We start from the raw sequence: 23,486 nt of genomic DNA, 5'->3' as shown, positions 1-23,486 counted from the left end.
GCTTTTGTCTTTGTAGTGACTGGGTGTATTGACACACCATCCAAAGTGTAAATACACTGAGCAAAAATATAAACGCAACATGCAACAATTTCAAAGATTTTACTGAGTTACAGTTCGTATGAAGAAATCAGTCAATTTAAATAAATTCAAGGGCGCAGCCATAGGTGCCCTTTGTTGCGAGGCATTGGAATACCTCCCTGGTCTTTGTGGCAATTTGCATATACTCCAGATGTTATGAAGAGTGATCAGATGAATTGCAATTAATTGCAAAGTCCCTCTTTGCCATGTAAATGGACTGAATCCAGGACCAGATTCAGACTGAATCCAGGACCAGCTGACATCATGTCAGTGATTCTCTCGTTAACACAGGTGTGAGTGTTGAAGAGGACAAGACTGGAGATCACTCTGTCATGCTGATTGTGTTCGAATAACAGACTGGAAGCTTCAAAAGGAGGGTGGTGCATGGAACCATGGTTCTTCCTCTGTCAACCATGGTTTCCTGCAAGGAAACACGTGCCGTCATAATTGCTTTGCACAAAAAGGGCTTCACAGGCAAGGATATTGCTGCCAGTAAGATTGCACCTAAAGGCACAGTCAACTTAGTGTATGTAAACTTCTGACCCACTGGAATTGTGATACAGTGAGTTATAAGTGAAATAATCTGTCTGTAAACAATTGTTGGAAAAAGTACTTGTGTCTTGCACAAAGTAGATGTCCTAACCGACTTACGAAAACTATAGTTTTGTGGATTGGTTGAAAGACAGGTTGGAGTCATTAAAACTTAAGTGTGTAAACTTCCGACTTCAACTGTATATGAAAGTATGTGGATAGCCCTTGAAATGAGTGGATTCGGCTATTTCAGACACACGTTGCTGACAGGGGTATAAAATCGAGCACACGGTCATGCAATCTCCATAGACAAACATTGGCAGTAGAATGGCCTTACTAAAGAGCTCAGTAACTTTCAACAAGGCACCATCATAGGATGCTACCTTTCCAACAAGTCAGTTCAAGTTTCTGTCCTGCTTGAGCTGCCCCAGTGAACTGTAAGTGCTGCTACTGTGAAATGGACACATCTAGAAGCAACAGCTCAGCCACAAAGTTGTAGGCCACACAAGCTCACAGAACGGGAACACTAAGTGCTGAGGCGCATAAAAATCTTCTGTCCTTAGTTGCAACACATTGTCAGCACAAGAGCTGTTCGTCGGGAGCTTCATGAAATGGGTTTCCATAGCTGAGCAGCCGCACACAAGCCGAAGATCACCATGCGCAATGCCAAGCGTCGGCAGGAGTGGCGTAAAGCTTGCCGCCATTGGACTCTGGAATAACATTCTCTGGAGTGATGACTCACGCTTCACCATCTGGCAGTCCGACGGACAAATCTGGGTTTGGCGGATGCCAGCAGAACGCTCCTTGCCAGAATGAATAGTGCCAACTGTAAAGTTTGGTGGAGGATGAATAATGGTCTGGGGCTGGTTTTCATGGGTCGGGCTAGGCCCCTTAGTTCCAGTTAAGGGAAATCTTAACGCTACAGCATACAATGACATTCTAGACGATTCTGTGCTTCCAACATTGTGGCAACAGTTTGAGGAAGGCCCTTTCCTGTTTCAGCATGACAATGCCCGCATGCAGAAAGCGAGGTCCATACAGATATGGTTTGTCAAGATCGATGTGGAAGAACTTGACTGGCCTGCAGAGCCGATTTCAATCCCATCAAACACCTTTGGGATGAATTGAAACGCGGACTGCTCGACCTCAGTAATGCTCTTATGGCTGAATGGAATTAAGTCCCCGCATCTAGTGGAAAACCTTCAAAGACTAGAGGCCATTATAGCAAAGGGGCGGGACCGACTCCTTATTAATGCCCATGATTTCAGAATGAGATGTTCGACGAGGTGTCCACATACACAACCAAACTAATGTGTGAGGTACACAGACAAGGTTGTCATTGAAGAATCATGTTAAACACTATTATTGCACATTTTCTCTTGAACTTAAGCTTGCCATAACAAAGGAGTTGAACACTTGACTCAAGACTAACTTATCATTTTAAATGAAAATCATAATTCCACTTGGACATTATGGGGTATTGTGTGTAGGCCAGTGAATTCACTCTCCTATTTAATACATTTTAAAATTCAGGAAGTAACAAACATTTTGATAAACTCAAGGGGTGTGCATTTTCTGAAGGCATTAAAGTATTCTTAACAGAATAAATAAAAACAAAAGTGGTTCAAAGCATTTTTATTGTATCTTTAGAAAAACACAAAATTCTCCAGTCAAATGTTGCTTTACGTGAACTGCAAAATCAGTCACATGGTACAGTAAAGTGCTTATTTAAAATCAATGTTTGTCTGATGTAATATGTACTTTCCAACATTTTTCCATCAATATTTTTGGGCTGGGAGAGGTTAAAAACAAGTATCAACAACACTCAAGAGAAGCCTCAAGGCTTGAGGATATCATAACCACATGGTAGAAAAACAAATCTACATGTTACCTCCCTCAAACTCAACTATTTATAAAAATGTTTATTTAATTTCAATGTGTTGAAATGCATTGCCGGTGGGCTACATTCAAATTGTGGGGAAGTGGATTATGACTGTCCAGTTGACTTTATAAAAAAAAAAAAAAAGGTATTACAAAAAGCTAAAAATAAAATAGAGGCTAGGGATAGCTTGTATTCATTCTCTCCAAATAAAAAAGGCAGTCCTTAACTACTGCATTGGGTAAAAGTAGAAATGATTATGACGAAGGTAACTCATACCTTAGATATAATTAAGAGTACTACCAAAGTCTTTCTGCATTTCTGAGAATCCCAACCCTAACAAAACAGAGAGAAACATATTTGATACTTTGTTTTAAAGTAGAAACTGATTTGAATATGTATTTTCAAAACCCTAAAGACCCCCTTACTTAGCTTAATGCTTGTTCAGATTCTTGATAGCATGGTAGTTTCACAAACAAAGAACAGCTGTATACACAAATTCAAGTAAGTCTTACTATAAGACATAAAACCCCACAAAGATGCATTGGTAGAAGGTTTCTTTAAAAGATTACAATCAGTGTCCTATTATCAGCATAATGGGCCATATGACGTCAAGGGAGTCATTATTCCCCCCCCCCCCCAAGAGTACCACACTGCGGTGCTGGCAACACCACATGGACATTCATAAGTTTAGTAGTTTTACTCCTTGAGAATGCATGCCCGTGTCATAAACCTGTGAGAAACCTCAGGTAAAAAAAAAAAATAATTTAAAATTGTTTTACCCTTTACCCTTACACTTTTACCCTCTTTGGTAAATGGCTACAGTGTCTTGAGACCATCACCATAAAATAAATTGTTCAAATTTCAGAAAGAGCCGAACTTGTTTCCAAGCAGATAGTTACCAACACTTCACATACAAAACAGTAAAAGCCTTCATTATTTTGCTCCAGATACAAATAAATGTTTCATAAAAAAAAAATTCCCCCATAAACACTTAATATCCAGTATTCCACCTGAACACATGCAGGTTGACATAAAAAAATAAAAATTCCCCCATAAACACTTAATATCTAGTCTTCCACCTGAACACCACATGCAGGTTGACATTAAAAAAAAAAACTACAATATCAGTGGCACATTTAAACATTGACATGGAGTTAAACAAAGTAAACTTTTTAAAAAAGAACTGATTAATTACAGCTACATGGCCTCAGAATAGTTATTTTCTTCGGAATGCTTTTCCATTTTGTATAATTTTTTAGACCAATAGTCTCCTTCACCATGTTTTATGCAAAGTTAGGATGCAGTTTAGAATCATTCTGAGAGGGTGTGTCACATTATAAAGGACAGTATCAGGTTACCCTCTTAACGGAAAAGCCTGATTGTCCTGAGATCAGGTTTCAAATCCAAATACAATAGCTAAGTCACAGCAGCCAAAATGTGCTTTTCTACCCCTGCTATGCTTGACAGGTTATGACAGCCATGGCATAAAATTATGTCACACTAACCAGCAGTCAAATTACTGAAGATGTATTAGATGTCATCAGACCATTTAGATGTACACAACTTGGCATGGGGAACCAAATTTGCCATTTTTAAGCGAGGGTAGCGTCAGGCAAACCCCTTTGAAATGTCAGCGGGGTATACAACTAAGCTGGATCAAGGAGTTAGCCAGCTAACGTGGCTAAATGTTCAAAAATGACTTTTCTTTTTGAAAGAGAAGCTTGAAATGGGAAGTCTCATTAGCTAGGTTTCCATCCAATTGGCAACAGATTTATGGAAATATTCTGACTCTTTGCATAAAAACAAATACACGCATTTTCCCAGAGATGGGTTTCCATCAAGTTGACCTGTTGAGGATAAAAATGCTGTACGTGATGACATAGTGCACATAAAAATAACTTTTGCGGTTAAATTCCCATGTACCAAATTCAAGTTTCCATCACATTTGCAACTCTGATGGTTTTGTCAACAAAATAAAAATGGTGTTGTATTGCAAATATGCCCACTGGTCTTGATACATGTGCTCTAGTCAACAGCTTGCAGATAGAGTGCTGGTAGGATAGCCTACATGAGATTATGGATGAAATAGCCAGATGTGTCAAAAGCAGCCAAGCACCATCATCATGTTTCCAGAATAAGACCCTCAATATTATTGGAAAGGAGCAATCAAATCACTGCATGATCTTTCTCCACCGTGTGAAGTTAATCCTAACTTGTCATCTGTAGCCTAATAAACTGCATTCTGTGATGAGTCGTAGTGGGCCGACCACAGCATATCGCATGACTCCAAGTTTACTACAATATGTTATATCAATATTTGCTCATAAAAAGGCAATTGCGTCGCCATCTCCTCACATAATTAAATTGTACTGACAAATCTCACCTTGTCTATCATATTTTGTTTAAGCATTTGTTAAAGTTCAGACAAATTTGGCATTTCCATCAGGCCTGCTGTGACAGACAAGCCATTAAAAAAATAAAATAAAAATTGCATATAAAGTTAGGATGGAAACATGTTAGTGACTAAACCCTCAAAAAAACATTACGTTTAGCTTTCTTAAATGAAACAAGAAATCAAGTTATTTCTGATTTTTAATCCAAGTTAACTGGCTAATTTATTTGTCCTGCCTTGTAGGATACCTGTCTGGTATCAAATTAGTTACATGCACCAACAACTTTGGGTTGGTGCATGAAGTCTCTCTTGCAGAAGTAGGCGAAACAAATGGAATTCAACCCATATTGCATTGTAGAAATTCAGGAGGAATGAATGTTGAATGATGCATGGCCAGTGCTAGTTTGGCATAGTTCATTTCATCTATGAAACTGAATTGGTAGACATTGCAGCGTAATAAGGGCTGGTTATAGATACACATTCTCTGGTACTAGAGGCTCAAGTGCACAGCCACTGTTTTGTACTGTGGGCTTAAAACCTTCTAGAGAGGAGGCTCAGTTGAGGAATTTATCCATTAAGATAAAGCAAAATAATCTGAAAGCTTTGAAAGTCCCAGCCAAACAATGGACTACACCAGGACCTAACAGCATCCGCTTCCAGCATTCTGAACTCTACACTGAATCCCTCCACATCATCTTGGCTATTGCATAAGCATGTATGCATCTGCTGATGGGGCATTCATGCATACACATACATACAGGCAAAGAGAACATTCCAGGTAAACTTAAGTCACAGTTGATCTAGTTATAACGTGAAAGCAGCACAACAGGTAGTCCTTTGGTGTCTGAGCTTGGTTCAAACGTTCTGCCTTAGACTTAACGAAATAAAAACAGAGCTTGAAGAGCTCTCCCATCCCATCGACCTCCCAGTCCCAGCAGGCTGGATGTGCATGCGTATGCATGCCCTGGCTGATGTGCTTTATAAGTGCTGCTGTGGGGCAGAAGGCAGTTAGGAAATAGACAGCAGGCATGGTAGCGGTCTCCTGTTAAAGATGGGGACATGCCTGCAGTCAGTGTGGCTGAAGAGCTGCGGTCAGGTAGAGGCCAGGCTGAGCGGTCGTCTAGAGATCTGAGTTGGGGGTGGGGGGGGACAAAGGTGGTTGTTTAGGCACATGTTGACGTGATGACGAGGGGGGTGAGGAGCTGACTGAGCTCGGAGGCAGAGACGGGCCCAGTCTTCAAGAGGCTGCCCCTCTGCCTGCGCTTGGCCAGCTTTGAGTTGGATGGAGGGGAGAGGCGCATGGAGGCGGAGCTGGCTGTGATGACCATGGGAGCCTCGTCAAGCTGCTCCTCCATCACAGCCTGCTCAGCCAATTGCCGGTTCATGGCCACCGCCTTGCCAGCAAAGAACGTCAGGTCCTTGGCACTGTTTCTGATAGGATGACACCAAATATAGACATTAACAATGTAGAAGGTGACACTGCATTTTCAATAGTTGTATTTTCCTATAATGAGTTGATCAGGATACACTAAAAATCCCTCAGGAACTCTGAAAATATGAACTCACCTTTGATGTAGGATAGATGTTGGCAGAGTGTCAGAGAAGCCCTAATAAAATAAAAAATAAAGCAGAGGGACCCATTTTAGACGAAACAACCCACACCCATTCTACCCACTGAAATGTGTGTCAAGGAGTGGGAGGCAGAACGCTCGAGACTTACCCCCTGCACCCATGGGTGCTGCAGGACCTGGCCGGCACTCAGGCGGTTCTTGGCGTCCCGAACAAGCAGTTTGGAGATCAGGTCTTTGGCACTTGAGGAGATGTGAGCCCAGTCTTTCTCAGGAAATTCATACTTCCCTTCCTGGATACTCTCGAACAACGTGTTCTGGAGAAGAAATAAGAGCTTTCTTGACCATCACATAGTAAGGAACGTACAGCTTGAATTTCACAAAATATACACATGCATCTAGGACTACTATACATCCTACTAAACAAACAGAATACAGTTTCAGGAGCACACATGATAAAGAAAAGGGAGAGAAAGCTAGAGCGAGAATCTGATGCAGCCGGAGGTGGTCTTTCCTTCCTTCCTTACCTGGCATGTGTGGCACGGTTCTCCCATATCCCAGCCACAGTCACTGCCGCAGCGGCCCACAAAGGGCGGGTAGCCACTCAGCAGGATGTAAAGGATGACCCCCAGGCTCCACAGGTCACAGCGCTTGTCATAGTTGGTGGCCTCCTCACTGAAGGCCTCCACCACCTCAGGGGCCATGTACTCTGCTGAGCCACACTGCAGGAAACAGACAGATTGCAGGGTTAGTTAGCTCTGGGCTGGGAACAGTCAACAACTCCCACCTGAGGCTACTGCTGTAGCTATATAAAACAGCTGAATGTAATATGTGAGTACAACAGTGAAAATGAAAAACAAGTCTGTGCTGTCCAATGTCCCCAAACAAAACATTTCTGCCTGCTCTATTCAGCTGATGCCTCATGTGCCTCTGCACAGAAGAATAAGCCTGTATGAGAGTCACATAGTAGACAGCAGCTCTGGGCTAAACTAAAGCAGTACAGATGGGCTCAAGGGGGTGGGGGAGGATTATCCACACTGATGGATTTCTTTAAGTCCCCCTGCGCCAGAACATCTCTACAGAAAATGTAACGAGGCATGAAGAACATTATGTGCAGTGGGCTGGGAGGTGAGGGCAGGGATGAGTGGGGCCTGATCTTAGCACTCGGCTCAAAGCCCACAGTGGACCGACTGGTCAGGCTACAGGCTCAGCGTGACTGTGGGATGTGAAACTAGGCCAAACACTGAGCTAGGAAAAGAGGATTGTCGGTGGGTCAGTCTAAGAAAGCCTAGCACAGTTGCATAACTCCATCAAACAAACACCCAATGGTGTTTTAATACTTTGAGCAGGGATGAAGGAATGCGTGGGTCGCTAGTTCAGCAGGACAGGAGAACAAAGCCACTCCTTAGCAGGGCACTGAGGGCAGCCAACTCCTCAGATTTAATGAGCTTCTCTTCTGTTTACTTTCAGAGAAACTAAAAACAACCTCGTGGCAAATAATACATCCGACTTTCATGTGAAGCGGGCAGTGTGTTAAGAAGCAGTGCGGCTTGGCGGGTCATGTTTCGGAGGATGCATGTCTCGACCTTCACCTCTCCAGAGGCTGTTGAAGCGATGAGACAATTGGTTATCACAAAAATGAGGTAAACAAACATGATGATTCCGCAATCTGTGGGGTTAGATTGACCAGACCATATAAACTAAACCCAGGGGGGTTTAAAGCTGACACTGGGGTGTACATTTACTCAAAAATAGCATTCTTCTATCCGAGGAGAGGCTGGAGTAGTCTGTTTGCACACAGCTAGCACCTATTGTGAGCCCCCTGGTTCAGCGGTCACCCCAGCTCTGTCCCACTGCACATTATGGAATGTCAAGTCCCATTGCAGGACTCCGAGCAGACAGAGCCTAGTCTGTTGGCCAGCGAGCCCCAACCCCTGCACAGCTGGTTGCCTTAACAACACTACCAGATTCAGGTCAAACACAACAGCATCATGGAAAAACCAGGAGAAACTGCCACACTGCCAGCTAAAACACAACAGCATCATGGAAAAGATATATATACAGTGCCTTGCGAAAGTATTCGGCCCCCTTGAACTTTGAGACCTTTTGTCACATTTCAGGCTTCAAACATAAAGATATAAAACTGTATTTTTTGTGAAGAATCAACAACAAGTGGGACACAATCATGAAGTGGAACGACATTTATTGGATATTTCAAACTTTTTTAACAAATCAAAAACTGAAAAATTGGGCGTGCAAAATTATTCAGCCCCTTTACTTTCAGTGCAGCAAACTCTCCAGAAGTTCAGTGAGGATCTCTGAATGATCCAATGTTGACCTAAATGACTAATGATGATAAATACAATCCACCTGTGTGTAATCAAGTCTCCGTACAAATGCACCTGCACTGTGATAGTCTCAGAGGTCCGTTAAAAGCGCAGAGAGCATCATGAAGAACAAGGAACACACCAGGCAGGTCCGAGATACTGTTGTGAAGAAGTTTAAAGCCGGATTTGGATACAAAAAGATTTCCCAAGCGTTAAACATCCCAAGGAGCACTGTGCAAGCGATAATATTGAAATGGAAGGAGTATCAGACCACTGCAAATCTACCAAGACCTGGCCGTCCCTCTAAACTTTCAGCTCATACAAGGAGAAGACTGATCAGAGATGCAGCCAAGAGGCCCATGATCACTCTGGATGAACTGCAGAGATCTACAGCTGAGGTGGGAGACTCTGTCCATAGGACAACAATCAGTCGTATACTGCACAAATCTGGCCTTCATGGAAGAGTGGCAAGAAGAAAGCCATTTCTTAAAGATATCCATAAAAAGTGTTGTTTAAAGTTTGCCACAAGCCAACTGGGAGACACACCAAACATGTGGAAGAAGGTGCTCTGGTCAGATGAAACCAAAATTGAACTTTTTGGAAAAAATGCAAAACGTTATGTTTGGCGTAAAAGCAACACAGCTCATCAACCTGAACACACCATCCCCACTGTCAAACATGGTGGTGGCAGCATCATGGTTTGGGCCTGCTTTTCTTCAGCAGGGACAGGGAAGATGGTTAAAATTGATGGGAAGATGGATGGAGCCAAATACAGGACCATTCTGGAAGAAAACCTGATGGAGTCTGCAAAAGACCTGAGACTGGGACGGAGATTTGTCTTCCAACAAGACAATGAACCAAAACATAAAGCAAAATCTACAATGGAATGGTTCAAAAATAAACATATCCAGGTGTTAGAATGGCCAAGTCAAAGTCCAGACCTGAATCCAATCGAGAATCTGTGGAAAGACCTGAAAACTGCTGTTCACAAATGCTCTCCATCCAACCTCACTGAGCTCGAGCTGTTTTGCAAGGAGGAATAGGATAAAATTTCAGTCTCTCGATGTGCAAAACTGATAGACATATACCCCAAGCGACTTACAGCTGTAATCGCAGCAAAAGGTGGCACTACAAAGTATTAACTTAAGGGGGCTGAATAATTTTGCACGCCCAATTTCAGTTTTTGATTTGTTAATAAAGTTTGACATATCCAATAAATGTCGTTCCACTTCATGATTGTGTCCCACTTGTTGTCGATTCTTCAAAGAAATACAGTTTTATATCTTTATGTTTGAAGCCTGAAATGTGGCAAAAGGTTGCAAAGTTCAAGGGGGCCGAATACTTTCGCAAGGCACTAATATATATATATATATATATATATATATATTTCTGTCCACCAAGGTGCTTTAGAGGAGTAATGGGATTATGATCAAATAGTACTCATGTTTCAGAGCTCCCGTCAAAAACATGGCTTAACCCAGCAGCCAGAGATAGGATGGCTAGACTATGACTGCTCAAGGCACTGATAAGGGTGTGGGGCGGCTGAAGGGGGTAAAATGAGAGCTCAGCTCAACTGATACCTGTACAACAGCAGATTTGACTTTCTAGAGTAGCTAAACATAACCATGCTGGTGCAATACTGCTGAAGACTTGCATCAGTCTCAAACCACCCTGCTGTGACACAGATAGTGGTTAATCAGCCGACGTCTGTAGATTTGTTGGTGAACTCAACCTGGGGCTTTCCTAACCATGTGACCAGTCAGCCCATGGTCATGTGACAACACAGCTGTTTGAGGACAGCTTACAGAAAGAGGAGTTGGTCTTTCATCAGCACCTCAGCTGCACCAGAGTGCCTGACAACTTCTGTGAATTCCCCTTAAGGTACAGCACAGGCCTGTGTGTGTTCGTATGGCTACACAGCCCCATGCCGATCTCTTTTCACCACTCTTTTCACCACCAAGTTCTCAGGAAACCACAAACATGATTCTCAGAAAAGAGACCAGCTATACCCTAAAATTCACCCCCCTTGCTACCTGAAGACTTTCAACCTCTACAAGTACAGTAAACAAATTGTCTTAGTATGCTTTTTATCAAATTCAAATTTACTCAAGCACATGAAAGTATTTACAGATTTCTGAAACTATATATTGGAGAATAACATGGCCTAAGTGCAGACATGTAGGTAAGGGGGGGGGGGTTGAGAGTGGAGGAAGATAAATGAAAATCAGATAAGATTGCCCCAGTGATGAGACGAAAGAAAAACAAGGGCAAGCGTATGAGCAGATCTGGGCACACACACACACGTCACTTCCCCCCCCCCACACACTCCCCCTGGCTCAGCCAATCAAAGCACAGTTGCTAGGTACAAGGGCAAGACTCAATTTCTATAGAACAAGCTTCAGACATGGGGCTTTTGTTTCATGAATACAAAGAGAAATGCAGGCTTGCACAAATGTGGTGAGAGAAAGTGGGTGGCAACTACAGTGAGAAGAGACCGGAGGGTGGGTGGCGATGTTATTTCTGTTTCTGCATGTTACAGCTCAATACCAGAGAAATGCAGCAGAGGCTCAGTGAAGGGAGACATTGTTTTGTTCCAATTACCGTTCCAAGAAAAATAAGGTTCATTCAGCCACTTCCACATACCATAGTTTAGCCTCGCTGTCTGTGCAATCTGTTCCCTGTAGCCTTAATCCTACAAGGATATTACATCTAGTTCTTTCCACAGGAATGACAAAATACCTTAATTCAAAAAAAAGTCTGACCTGACCCAGGGAAATCGCTTAGATAAAGACCAGGCTCTTGTTGAAACCAGAGGGGGATGCAGGCAAGGTGAGGGAGAGAGCAGAGAGCCAACATCATAGAGGGGGAGACCACTCAGCACTCACACCTCCTATTCAGTCTCCAACGTGGGCCAAATGTGCAAGTGTGACACACCCCACCACAGACTAAACCCGTGAGACCCCTGGCCCCACAACTATTCTACCAAGAGGCCAGGGCAGAGTTGGCCCACCAACAGGCTGCTAAAGCTAGGTCAGGTTCCAATGAAAAATCCACCACCCCTACATTTCTCCACATTCCCCCTCTTGCTAGCCTGGACGGGCTATCAGCTTCACCTGCTAACACCCATCTCCCTTCCTCTGACAGCTATGGAGGGGCAAATAATGAGATGGGTTCCCTTTACATTTGAATCATTCCAAAAACTGCCATTCCGGGTTCAAAAATAGTTATTTGACGAAACGTGGGGTTAAACCATCATAACCCCATGTGCCTCATCATTTCCACAGATAAGTAGAAGGATGTGGACATTAGACTTTTGGGAATTCGAATGGAGCTGACAGGAGCAATCCAGATATCTAAGCCTAGGAGCTGCCAGACAGGAGAGCGCACCCGGGGGGGGGGGGGGGGTACACACACACACAGCCTGAGAGTCAATCCCCAGGTGACACCACTGGGGAGCAGCACCGTAAAAACACCCTGCATATTATCTACCTGCCTCAGGTAAACAGCCAGCGGCAGGGCATGTGACCGATTAACCTCACTGGGGCTTTGTGCTAAGTCCTATAAATCACATCTGCCTTCTAGGGACGCGCACCAGTCCCCGATTCAAATGTGTAAGATATGACTGCATCGGTCCGAACCCCACACCGATCCAAATGTAACATGCACTAGTCAAAAAAAAACTAAATAAATTCAAAACGCTACAAATTACTTTTTCATTCCAATTACCTTTTTTCTACCTTCCGAAAATACCTAATATTTAGTGACAGCTGACGCGTCCTCTCCTTCAGTGTTGAACTAAGCATGTAACTGCGATGAGCTACAAGTCACTTTTCATGCCGAACAACCCTAGGGAATATCAATAGTTTAGTCACAGTGCTCAGCTTTGCACGCTGACCACTGGGTGTTAGGCGCCGGAAACAACTGCCAGACACCCCTCATCTGGCTATACCTGCTGAAGGGGGCTTACAATAGATTATTGCTGATGGGGGAACCTGAACAGTATTATTTAATTTAAATAATTGTCCTTCAAACTTTGTTTTTGTCAACAACAAAAAATCCTTCATTTGCAGCCCTTTGGCATTCTAGTTGTCAATTTGTTGAGCTAATCTGAAGAGATTTCACCCCATGCTTCCTGAAACACCGCCCACAAGTTGGATTGGCACTGCTTATGTACCTCACGGTCAAGCTGCTCCCACAATAGCTCAATAGGGTTGAGACCCGGTGACTGTGCTGGCCACTCCATTATAGACAGAACACCAGCTGACTGCTTCTTCCCTAAATAGTTCTTGCATAGTTTGGAGCTGTGTTTTGGGTCATTGTCCTGTTGTAGGAGGAAATGGGCTCCAATTAAGTGCCGTCCACAGGGTATGGCATGGCGTTGCAAAATGGAGTGAGACTTCCTTCTTCAAGATCCCTTTTACACTGTACAAATCTCCCACCAAAGCACCCCAGACCATTAAATTGCCTCCACCATGCTTGACAGGTGGTGTCAAGCACTCCTCCAGCATCTTTTCTGCATCTCACAAATGTTCCTCTTTATGATCCGAACACCTCAAACTTACATTTGTCTGTCCATAACACTTACTTCAATCCTTCTCTGTCCAGTGTGTTATTTTGCCCATCAATCTTTTCTTTTTATTGGCCAGTGAGATATGGCTTTTTTCTTTGCAACTATGCCTAGAAGGCCAGCATCCCAAAGTTACCTCTTCACTGTTGACATTGAGACTGGTGTTTTGCAGGTACTATTTAATGAAGCTGCCAGTTGAGGACTTGTAAGGTGTCTGTTTCTAAAACTAGACACTAATGTACTTGCCCTCTTGCTCAGTTGTGCACTGGGCCTCCCACTCCTCTTTCTATTCTGGTTAGAGCCAGTTTGCGCTGTTCTGTGAAGGGAGTAGTGCACAGCGTTGTACTAGATCTTCAGTTTCTTGGCAATTTCACACATGGAATAGTCTTCATTTCTCAGAACAAGAATAGACTGACGAGTTTCAGAAGAAAGGTCTTTATCTCTGGCCATTTTGAGCCTGTAATCAAACACACAAATGCTGATTCTCCAGATACTCAACTAGTCTAAAGCATGACAGTTTTATTTCTTTAAAACAGGACAGTTTTCAGCTGTGCAAACATAATTCTAATGATCAATTAGCCTTTTAAAATGATAAACTCGGATTAGCTAACAACGTGCGCGTCCCTAGAAGGCAGAGGCTGATAATGGGCCTCTGGAATATCTACATAGGCGTACATTTAAAATAAAAAAATACATCTGCCGTTTCAAGCTACAAAAAAAAAAAAAACTTTTGAACAGTAGTGTATATTCATTGGCTATGTCATAGCTAAATATCGATACATTACTAGCGCAAACACTTAATCTGCAAAAATGACAAGTTAGAGTGATTATAATTTCAGAACCAAGGTGAAAAAAAAAAGCATAGGCTACATTGCAGCGACCCCCCCAATTTGATAGTGATAGTGTGGTGGTAGATGCCTAGTCTCCCTTATGGCTCAGATGCCTTCAGCATATACACCATAGATATTCATAATTTACACCCACACAAGTCAGCACAAACAGATCCAGCTCATGAGCTCCATCAACAGCAGAATTTAGCACAGAAAATTCATACGTTTATGCAACAAATGTCAGTAAATCGCATCCAATCGTTCTCTAGTCAAACCAAAATGCACCGAATTGTTTCAAACTAAAATGTACTGTTTTGGAGCCCTTGTATTTAGATACGTATCGTCTTGAAAGGGAATGATGCAGATCCCTACTGCCTCCCATAAAATGTATGTTTCCCTCCCATACCATTTCCACATGCAGTCAAAATGAATCAAGGTGAACTGGACTGGCACAACAGTGTAGTAGACTGACTGACCGGAGTAAGGAGCTCTGGGGTGGAGATGGGTGAGCTGTCGCTGTTCAGCTTGATCCCACTGCCCAGGTCAAAGTCACAGATCTTCACAGGAGAGATCTACAGAGGAAGGGAGAAAGACACGTTTTAGATGTTACAAAATCGTCCTTTCTTCTGATGCCGCTCAAGAGATTAGTGACCAAAGTTCAGGGTGTTGGTTGTTGTTTATGCCTTTCATTGGGTATGATAGCACTTTAGGAAGGCGACTTACTGGCAATCATACTTAACTTCAGATTAGCGTGCCCTTGTGCCAGTGACTAAAGATATCAGACACCCAGCAATGGAAACGTACCTTGTCCACGTGCTCACACAAGATGTTTTCCGGCTTCAGATCTCTATGTGCCATTCCTTTAAAAGGAAGAAGAAAAAAAAAAAAAAAAAAAAAAAGTCATTCTAAGGTATGGTGATTTAAACAGAATGGGTGGGTTGTATGTTGCATGTGTCAAATGACCAGTATGGGCCACTGCTAGGGATCACAGGGGGCCTATGGCTGAACTGTCACCCAACAGCCCAGGTGTGGAAGCGACACGCGAGACCTTAAGACCATTTATTATACCCAGGAGTACAGTGGGCCGAGCCTTCCAACCATCTGCTGAAACCAGATCAGATAGTTGCAGTGCAAAGCCCTCGTGAGACACACCAGCCCATCTCCAGGTCCTTCCCAGTACCAATGTGGAACTCAATACCCCCCCCTTGGCCTGGCAGGCAAGCCCTGGGCTGTGGCTCGACCATGCTGGAGGACGCTTACCTTTGTTATGCAGGAAATCCAGAGCGCTGGCGATGTCCTGCACCACAACGCAGGCTTCCTGCTCACTAAAGTGTTGTCTCCTGTGGATGTGAGCCAGGACCGAACCTGCGGGTCAGCAAGACTTATTACTCTGCTCCCTTACATGGTCTTGTTTTTAAAAAAAAGTGTCTGTATTAAGCTACACCAACCAATTCAATGAGACACATGCAAGAGGAAATGGTGTATTTTACTAAAGCATTACATTAGCCCCTGAGACTGGTGGTGAGGGTTCAGAGCATTTAAGCCTGGTTGGAAGCACTCACCTCCTCTTAGCATTTCAAACACCAAGTAAAACTTGTCTTCTTCCTCAAAGAACTCCACCAGCTCCAGGATGTTTCTGCAGTGAAGGAAACAGGACACGGTCATTATATGGTCACGCGATTATAACCATTACAAACAAATAAATATATATATAAGTCTGGAAATATTTATATTGAATAACTGGAAAAACTTGTCTCAGAGCATTACTCATTTAGTGCCAAGAGCATCTGTTGAAGGTACACTGCTTTCTACAACAACAGAAAAAGTGTCAGAAGTCAGCCATGTGGTTGACATATAGGCAGTAATCTTACCTGTGACCCTGGCACTGGTACAGCATCTCCACCTCCCTGAAGACACGACTGCGGCTGTGACCTGGTCTCTTCTCAATGATCTGGAGTGGAGGAGTCTGGGTTAGGGGATAGGCTTCCAACCACCATGTATGTATCATACTGTGCCCTTAGCACCACTTCCCCCTAACCACTTTAGGTACAGCTTGAATGAAGGGTTAACCTAATTCCGATGTTGCCTAGTGCCTACCCACCCAGACAGCCAATACGTTAAGAATCACAGCACCACACCTCTAAATATAGTATAAGTGTGTAACCTATATTGCAAAAAGGGGCAAAGGGTTCATCCCAGCCATCACAGGCAGCCAGTTCCCAGTTGCATCAGAATGGAGACTAAATTTAGCTGCAGTACTGTTGTGGGCTGGTGCCTGGCATTCCAGCTTGTTGCAAAGCCAAAAGAGACTGCTGACACTAAAAGCAAATGCCTAAATGTTCCAGCTGCCCCCTCTTCTCATTGTCTGAGGGTGTACGTGACTCTTCCTGTTAGCTGGATTAGAGCTGCCATTGAAACCCACCGGGCCAGAGCACAATGTTTCTAGGATTAGAGGCCTGTATTGACCCAAAGCTTTCTCCTGAACACAACTTCCAATGAGTAGTTGCCAAGTAGCAGACACTAGTATTAATTGATAGTGGGAGAATTGAAAGATGGCTAAATGAATAGCCAATGGATGAGGGTGAGCCTCTTATCTCTATGGAGGGCTGTGGGTTTTTTAACTGTCAGTCACCCAGCTATACATCCCTGCAGCCTGGCTTCAGGATGGCCTCATTGAGTCATACTGCAGGTCTGTAAATAAACCCAGGCATGTGAATTCCCAGGCAGCCCAGGAGCACTCAGTATGCTGGGTCCCAGGATGAAGCTAGCCAGGCAGGAAAGAAAGCAGATAGAAGACCGGCCCCTTCAGTTTGTTTTCCTGCAGCTCTGGCTTTTGTTCTAGTGTTGCAACACTAGAGTCCCCGCCCCCCCCCGCCCAGACGTCGGGAGGGGGAGGGGTAGTTGACGAGGACATCTGGTGTGGGCAGTCTGAGACCCCGCCAAGCCCCAAGTGACCTTCAGACATGGGTTCGCCCACACTCCACCCCCTAGAACCCCTCTTAAGTGAACAACTATTACTAGAAAGATTTGAGGGGAACAAAGATCATTAATGTACTGGATGCAAAAGTAATATTTGTCTTACAGCATCCAAAGAATCCATACAAAATGTGGAACAAACTAAATCTTACAACACTTCTGCAAAAATGGAAAACATATCAAATTGAATTTCACAACATTTACCTCAAGGCAAAAGGAGGGAGAATGAGTCACAGGAATCCAACAACTGTTTTTCAAACCACACCCCATTTTGTAGGGGGGGGGGGGGGGAACAGTGCTGCTAGAGGAACAAAAAAATGATAAAGTGACCGCGCCAGGTCATAACCCTTACAGGGTTTATGCGGGAAATGGCGAAGACGACTGCCTCGCTTCTAGTCCTACAAGTATTTCGCTACACCCGCAATAACATCTGCTAAACACATGTATGTGACCAATAAAATTAGATTTTATGTTTTGGCACTGCTGCCAGCACACACACCTCCCGCCACTAAGAGAATGGCTGACAAATGAGAGCAAAGAGAGGGGGTGGAAGTAGCCTTTGGCTGGCTCTTATTGGATAGCAGAGCCAGAAAAACACAGTAAGGGGGAGTTTCTGTGATAGCAGTAGCTAGGTACCCAGTGCCCATTAAACTACAGCAGCCTCAAAAACACTGACAGAGCCTCATACATCTGTTAAACAGAACAAAAGTGATAAAGTCTGTCTTGAAATGTCCCAAACAAGGTTACAAGAGTACAGTCCACAAATGTAGATGCAAGAGAAGACTGGGTTAAAGAGGGGCAGCAGGCAGCCTAGTAGTTAGAGTGTTGAGCTAGTAAGTGAAAGGTTGCTAGATCAAATCCCCAAGCTGACAAGATAAAAAGCTGTCGTTCTGCCCCTGAACAAGACAATTAACCCACTGTTCCTAGGCTGTCATTGTAAATAAGAATCTGTTCTTCACTCACTTGCCCAGTTAAATAAAAAAGTCATCATTAAATGAAGGGGCTATATTTCCTGAGCAATACCTTCATGTGCACAATTCACAGCTTGTGGCCAATGATCAATGTAACATTCCTATTTTGAGCGCAAGCCAAGGCCCAAACAGCAAAGTAGTGTGACGATAGCAGTCACAGGCCCATGTCAGGAGTGACGCACACGTCAGACACTACCCTCTGAAGTTGGCAATATCCTGGGAAAGCCTTCAATTACCTTTCCTATAAAAATGGGCACGTTCCCAAATTCTATACAAACCACTCATTACAATAACAGTTAGGCACCCAATGATATTGGGGTTTCTTTTCAAATAACATGAGAAACATCTTACCTTCACAGCATATTCTTTATTGGTGATGAGGTTGATGCAGGTCTGCACTCTTGCATATGCCCCCTCTCCAAGAACCTCTGCCTGCAGCCTGTAGACATCTAGTAGGACACAATAACAAAAAATTAGAACTGTTAAAAAAAAAAATGGCTTTATTTTGTACTATAGACTACAGAATCTGTCCTTTACATGAGATAAGAAAATGACTCACCCTCAAATCGGCCAGAGAAGCTGTCAGTTGCCCTGCAACGCTTTTTCTTCTTATTTCTCTTCTTGGCATCAGGGATGTCAATAGGTTGGCTGGAGGGAATATCTACAAAAATCACAAACATTTGTAAGAATAATACAGCATGCTACATAACATAGGAAATGGTACTACAGAGTTTGTCCCAGGATGCCATTATTGACCTATTGGAGTAAGATGAGAACTTCAGAGTTATGGGTTCAGTACAACAAAGGAATGCACTTACCATGTCTATTCGATGACTCAAAATTAAAGTCGGAATCGAGGAGGGATCCATTTTCTGTGAATTCATCAGTCTCAAAGGGATTTTGGCCCTAGATGAGCAGAACAAACCAGTGAATTTAAACTAAAAGTTAGGCCTTGTTCAAAATGACCCACACAATTTATGGTAAAATTAGCAACATTTTTGCTACAGTGGCCATGGTCTCATCCATCACAATATTGAATCAAGCTCCAAGAATTTCACAGCTGATATTGTATCCAGTGTACAATTCTGTGCACTACCCACTTGTACCCAGGCTTCATTATATATATATATATATATATATATATATATATATATATATATATATATATATATATATATATATATATATATATATATATATATATATATATATATATATATATATATATATATATATATATATATATATATTAACATCTGAACCAACCAATCTGTGCTGTTGTGCCATTTAAAAACACTGTCCAAGTAGGCCAGTTTAACAGTCTCCCTCTAACTCAATTAGTCATTATCCATATATGTGTGAAGACAGATGTAGTTAAATATAGCAAGATGGAGTCTGGTCTCACTTTTCCCATCTTGTAACCAATGCAATCTAATATAAACACTTATTCACCTTGAAAGAGCTATGGAATCCAGTGACTTCGCTGATCATATTTTGCACCATTTTGCTTTGATTATGGGGGACTGATGGCGACTGCAGCGTTGTGGTATCAAATTACACTCTCCCAAAACAAAACGTTTCTTTTAGAGAGAATGCAGCAAATTATCGCTGTGCTGTCTGGTCAAGATGATGCGCTTTCAACCAGACGGGAGCACTGTGGTAAAAAACAACATATATACATAGTATAAACATTACACAATCGGGAATATTTGACAACAATAGCCAGAATTAGGCCTATCAAGCTAGACACGGGGTTAAACATTGGAAACATATTTCGTTACTTTAACGAGCTGTACTATTACATTTAAAAATAGTTCACCCAATTTACATAACGCAGCTAGACCCGTTGTCTGTTGTCAAAACACGTTTACTGAACAAGTTACGCTAGTAGAAGCAAATACTGTCCGTGAGGACACTGCACAGCAACATGCATTTGCAGCTAACTAATCAACTAGCTAGCTAGTTAGTTAATAGTATCAATATCCTGAAATGAATTACCAACAGAGTCAACCGACTAAACAAGCTAAGCGTGAAGAAATATGTAAATACAATTTTAAATCAATGAATCGACTTGGCCAGCCAGAAAGCTAGTTAACTGTTAGTTACTTATGCTAACGCGCTGTCAACCATCGACAAAGCATTACTTTCGATAAACTCCGAGTAGAAAGGACGTCAAGCCAAAGTAACTATCGACAAACTACTTTTAATTTACCCCGTTTTCGCTTTTCACAGCTCCAGTGTTAAAGCCGCTATTTGACCCACTGCTTTCATCAAAGCTGCAGAGATGGTCGAGGGGAAGGAAGCCAGATCGTGAGTGTGTGGAAGATGGAACGAAGTGCATCCGACAAGGCTTTTTAATCTCACGACTGTTTCCGCCCACTTCTCGGTTCCTCCAGCCCCTTCGGCTACTCGCACCCAAAACACAACAACAGACGGTTGGTTCATCACATGGGCTGGGATTAGGAATTACGTGTGTTCTCGTTGAGTGGCGCAGCGGTCTAAAGCACTGCATCTCAGTCCCTGGTTCGAATCCAGGCAGTGATTGAGAGTCCTATAGATTCCCCTTGTTAAATAAAACATATTTCTGTTTCTATTTCAGCCAATAGCAGCTTTCCTAACGCCTTCTCAATTATTATGTAGGTGTGTAAGCAGACACAGCCTTTCACCATACTGTGGAGATTCTGCCATGTTGTTTTCTTCTATAAAGCATTTTCAGTGTGCTAGGTTTTAGGAGAGGGGACAGAAATGGAACTGGGTGACAGTGGATTGCTTTGTACTCCCTGAGTCAAGTGAAGAGGCATGCTGGAATGAAGAGGATGTAGACTAGTGTGTGTTTAGGGCACAAACAATGATCATGTTTATTCAGGTGTAGGACTATCGTGTTCTGTCAGACATGGCGAGAGACGCATTTCAGCAATAGCATAAGGCTAATTATTTTTCACATTGATTCTAAATAAAAAGTTGCAGCCAGACAGTTATCCTACTCAGGGAATGATGTTTCTGTGTCTTTACCGAGTGTAACAAAGTTCTTCTTACAGTGACTGGACTTCTACGGATAATAGCCTATGCATTTAACTAATCCTTGTTACTTAGGCAGGCTGGCGATGACAAATTGCAATAGGGAATCACGACATAGAATGACCAGGTGAATCCAGGTGAAAATGGTGATCTGTTTTTGATGTCACTTGTTAAATATACTTCAATCAGTGCAGATGAAGGGGAGGAGAGTTTAAATATGGAATTTTAAGCCTTGAGACAATTGAGACATGGATTGTGTATGTGTTGAATGGGCAAGACAAAAGATTTATGTGCCTTTGAACGGGGTGTGGTAGTAGGTGCCAGGCGCACCGGTTTGTGTCAAGAACTGAAACAGCGCTGGTTTGGGGGGGTGCGGGGTGCGGGGGGGGGGGGGGGGGGGGGGGGGGTAACTCAGTATTAGGAAGGTACTCCTAATGTTTGGTATACTCAGTTTATGTGAATGCACACACACGCACACACACTAGTTTAGTGCAACATACATGTCATATACAGGGCTATTCATTGATGGAGAATCGAGGAGCACAGTAAAATATTAGTAGTATAGGACCCTTGATCCAGTGGCAATTTTAGCATGTAAATCTTGCTGAGGTAAACAAAAAAACAAACATTTGGGATGCATGCCACCACTACACAACACGAAACAATACATTAATTGCACTATAACGGTGACAAACGGTGCACACAAACTGTTAAGGCCTACATAAACCTGTCCCAACAGCAGAGTCCCAACAGCAGTGCCAAAACCTTACCACTGCTACGCCTGGCTATCAGCGGAGCCTTGTCTGGCAGTGAAACAGTTCATTCAGCCTCATTTACTGCCTTTTAAAAAAACATAGCTGATATGGCTGACTTGATTAAACAAATGTGGTTTCTACTGACAACTGAGATGTACAAACTATGGTATAAAGGGACGACAAGCGGATAAGTGGCAATCTATAATTTCGATTAAGACATTAATGTGCGGGCTAAGACGGACTTAGTCAATATAACTATTTGTTCCGCACTGACATAGACAGCGACAGAATTCAGAACATGGGCCGTTCTTACAGTGTTCTCCCTGTACACCAAGTCAGAACCGTAGGATAAATTAAGGGGGCATATAAGCAAACAATGAAAGCTCTTACAATATTCAATGATTACATTTCTCTAAAACAGGTTATAGGCTACATGTGCATCACTAAGTCAGAACAGTAGGTGAAATTAAGAGGGGAAAATAGACCAAATTCTTAGGGTGAGGGACATGGGCTACTAACAGCTTACTACACAACATACACTTAGTATTACTTTCTTTGCTACAGTATACATATCTGTATTTATATTAGTATACATATACATATGACATAATTTATGCAGCAGTATACAATACATTTAGCTACTGTATCTTCCCGTTAGGCCTAAGCAACATTGACATAATGAGTAAAAGAGGCACCCCATTTATTTTGATCATGTGCAATGGATTGCTTTCTCACAATGTTTAAGAACGAGCTTTAGCAAGTTCTATAAAGTCACTCATTACATGCAGTGCCTTCAGAAAGTATTCATACCCACTGACTTTTCCGCATTTTGTTGTGTTACAGTGGGATTCAAATTGATTTAAGTATCATCTTTGGTCAACAATCTACACAAAATACTCTATAATGTCAAAGGGGAAGAACATTTCTCAAATGTATTAAAATGTATGAAAAATACAACTAGTTAAGTATTCAACCCCCTGAGACAATGCATTTTAGAAGTTACAGCGATTACATCTGTGTCTTTTTAGTTAAGTCTCTAAGAACTTTGCACACCTGGATTGTACAATATTTGCCCATCATTTTTTGGTTTTATTCTTCAAGCTCTGTCAAGTTGGTTGTTGATCATTGTTAGAAAGCCATTTTCCATAGATTTGCCAAGTCTTGCCATAGATCTTCAAGCTGACTTAAGTCAACACTGTAATTAGGCCATTCAGGAACATGCAATGTCATTTTGGTAAGCAAAATATTGTAGATTTGTGTAGATTTGGCCTTGTGTTTTAGGTTGTTGTCCTATTGAAAGGTGAATCTGTCTCCCAGTGTCTGTTGGAAAGGAGACTGAACCAGGTTTTCCTCTAGGATTTTGCCTGTGCTTAACTGTATTCCATTTGTTTAATTAATAACTTCACCATGCTCAAAGGGATATTCAGCGGCTGCTTTTTTTTTTTTTTTTTTTTACACATCTACCAATCGGTACCCTTTTTTACAAGTCACTAAAAAACTTCCCTGGTCTTTGTGGCGGAATCTGTGCTTGAAATTCACTACTCGATGGAGGGACCTTACAGATAATTGTATGCGTGGGCTACAGAGTTGG

General features: G+C 42.6%; 1 protein-coding gene across 2 annotated transcripts; it reads right to left on the bottom strand.

Moving 5' to 3' along the window:
- Nucleotides 1–2,229: 2,229 nt before the first annotated feature.
- On the bottom strand, nt 2,230–20,694 carry mknk2b (MAPK interacting serine/threonine kinase 2b). 2 transcript variants are annotated; one of them, XR_016496254.1, is made up of 15 exons: nt 20,335–20,694; nt 19,575–19,776; nt 18,941–19,028; nt 18,682–18,783; nt 18,474–18,571; nt 16,047–16,126; nt 15,738–15,811; nt 15,436–15,540; nt 14,980–15,035; nt 14,652–14,747; nt 6,979–7,173; nt 6,604–6,768; nt 6,450–6,490; nt 3,571–6,314; nt 2,230–3,501 (listed from the first exon to the last, which is right to left on the bottom strand). XR_016496254.1 is itself a non-coding variant. In XM_036978121.2 (14 exons), the coding sequence occupies exons 2-14, from the start codon at nt 19,623–19,625 to the stop codon at nt 6,047–6,049; spliced, it is 1,419 nt and encodes a 472-aa protein (XP_036834016.1). In that variant the 5' UTR covers nt 19,626–19,776; nt 20,335–20,694; the 3' UTR covers nt 2,230–6,046. The 2 variants fall into 2 exon arrangements, 1 of the variants encoding a protein (XP_036834016.1); XM_036978121.2 differs by having other exon boundaries at nt 2,230–6,314.
- Between the last annotated feature and the right edge of the window lie 2,792 nt (nt 20,695–23,486).

Source organism: Oncorhynchus mykiss, chromosome 5, assembly GCF_057628025.1.
Source record: "Oncorhynchus mykiss isolate SJ-2025 chromosome 5, ASM5762802v1, whole genome shotgun sequence".
NCBI lineage: Eukaryota > Metazoa > Chordata > Actinopteri > Salmoniformes > Salmonidae > Oncorhynchus > Oncorhynchus mykiss.
The sequence above is the reverse complement of the archived record's forward strand: the minus strand, read 5'-3'. Positions and strand labels throughout refer to the sequence as shown.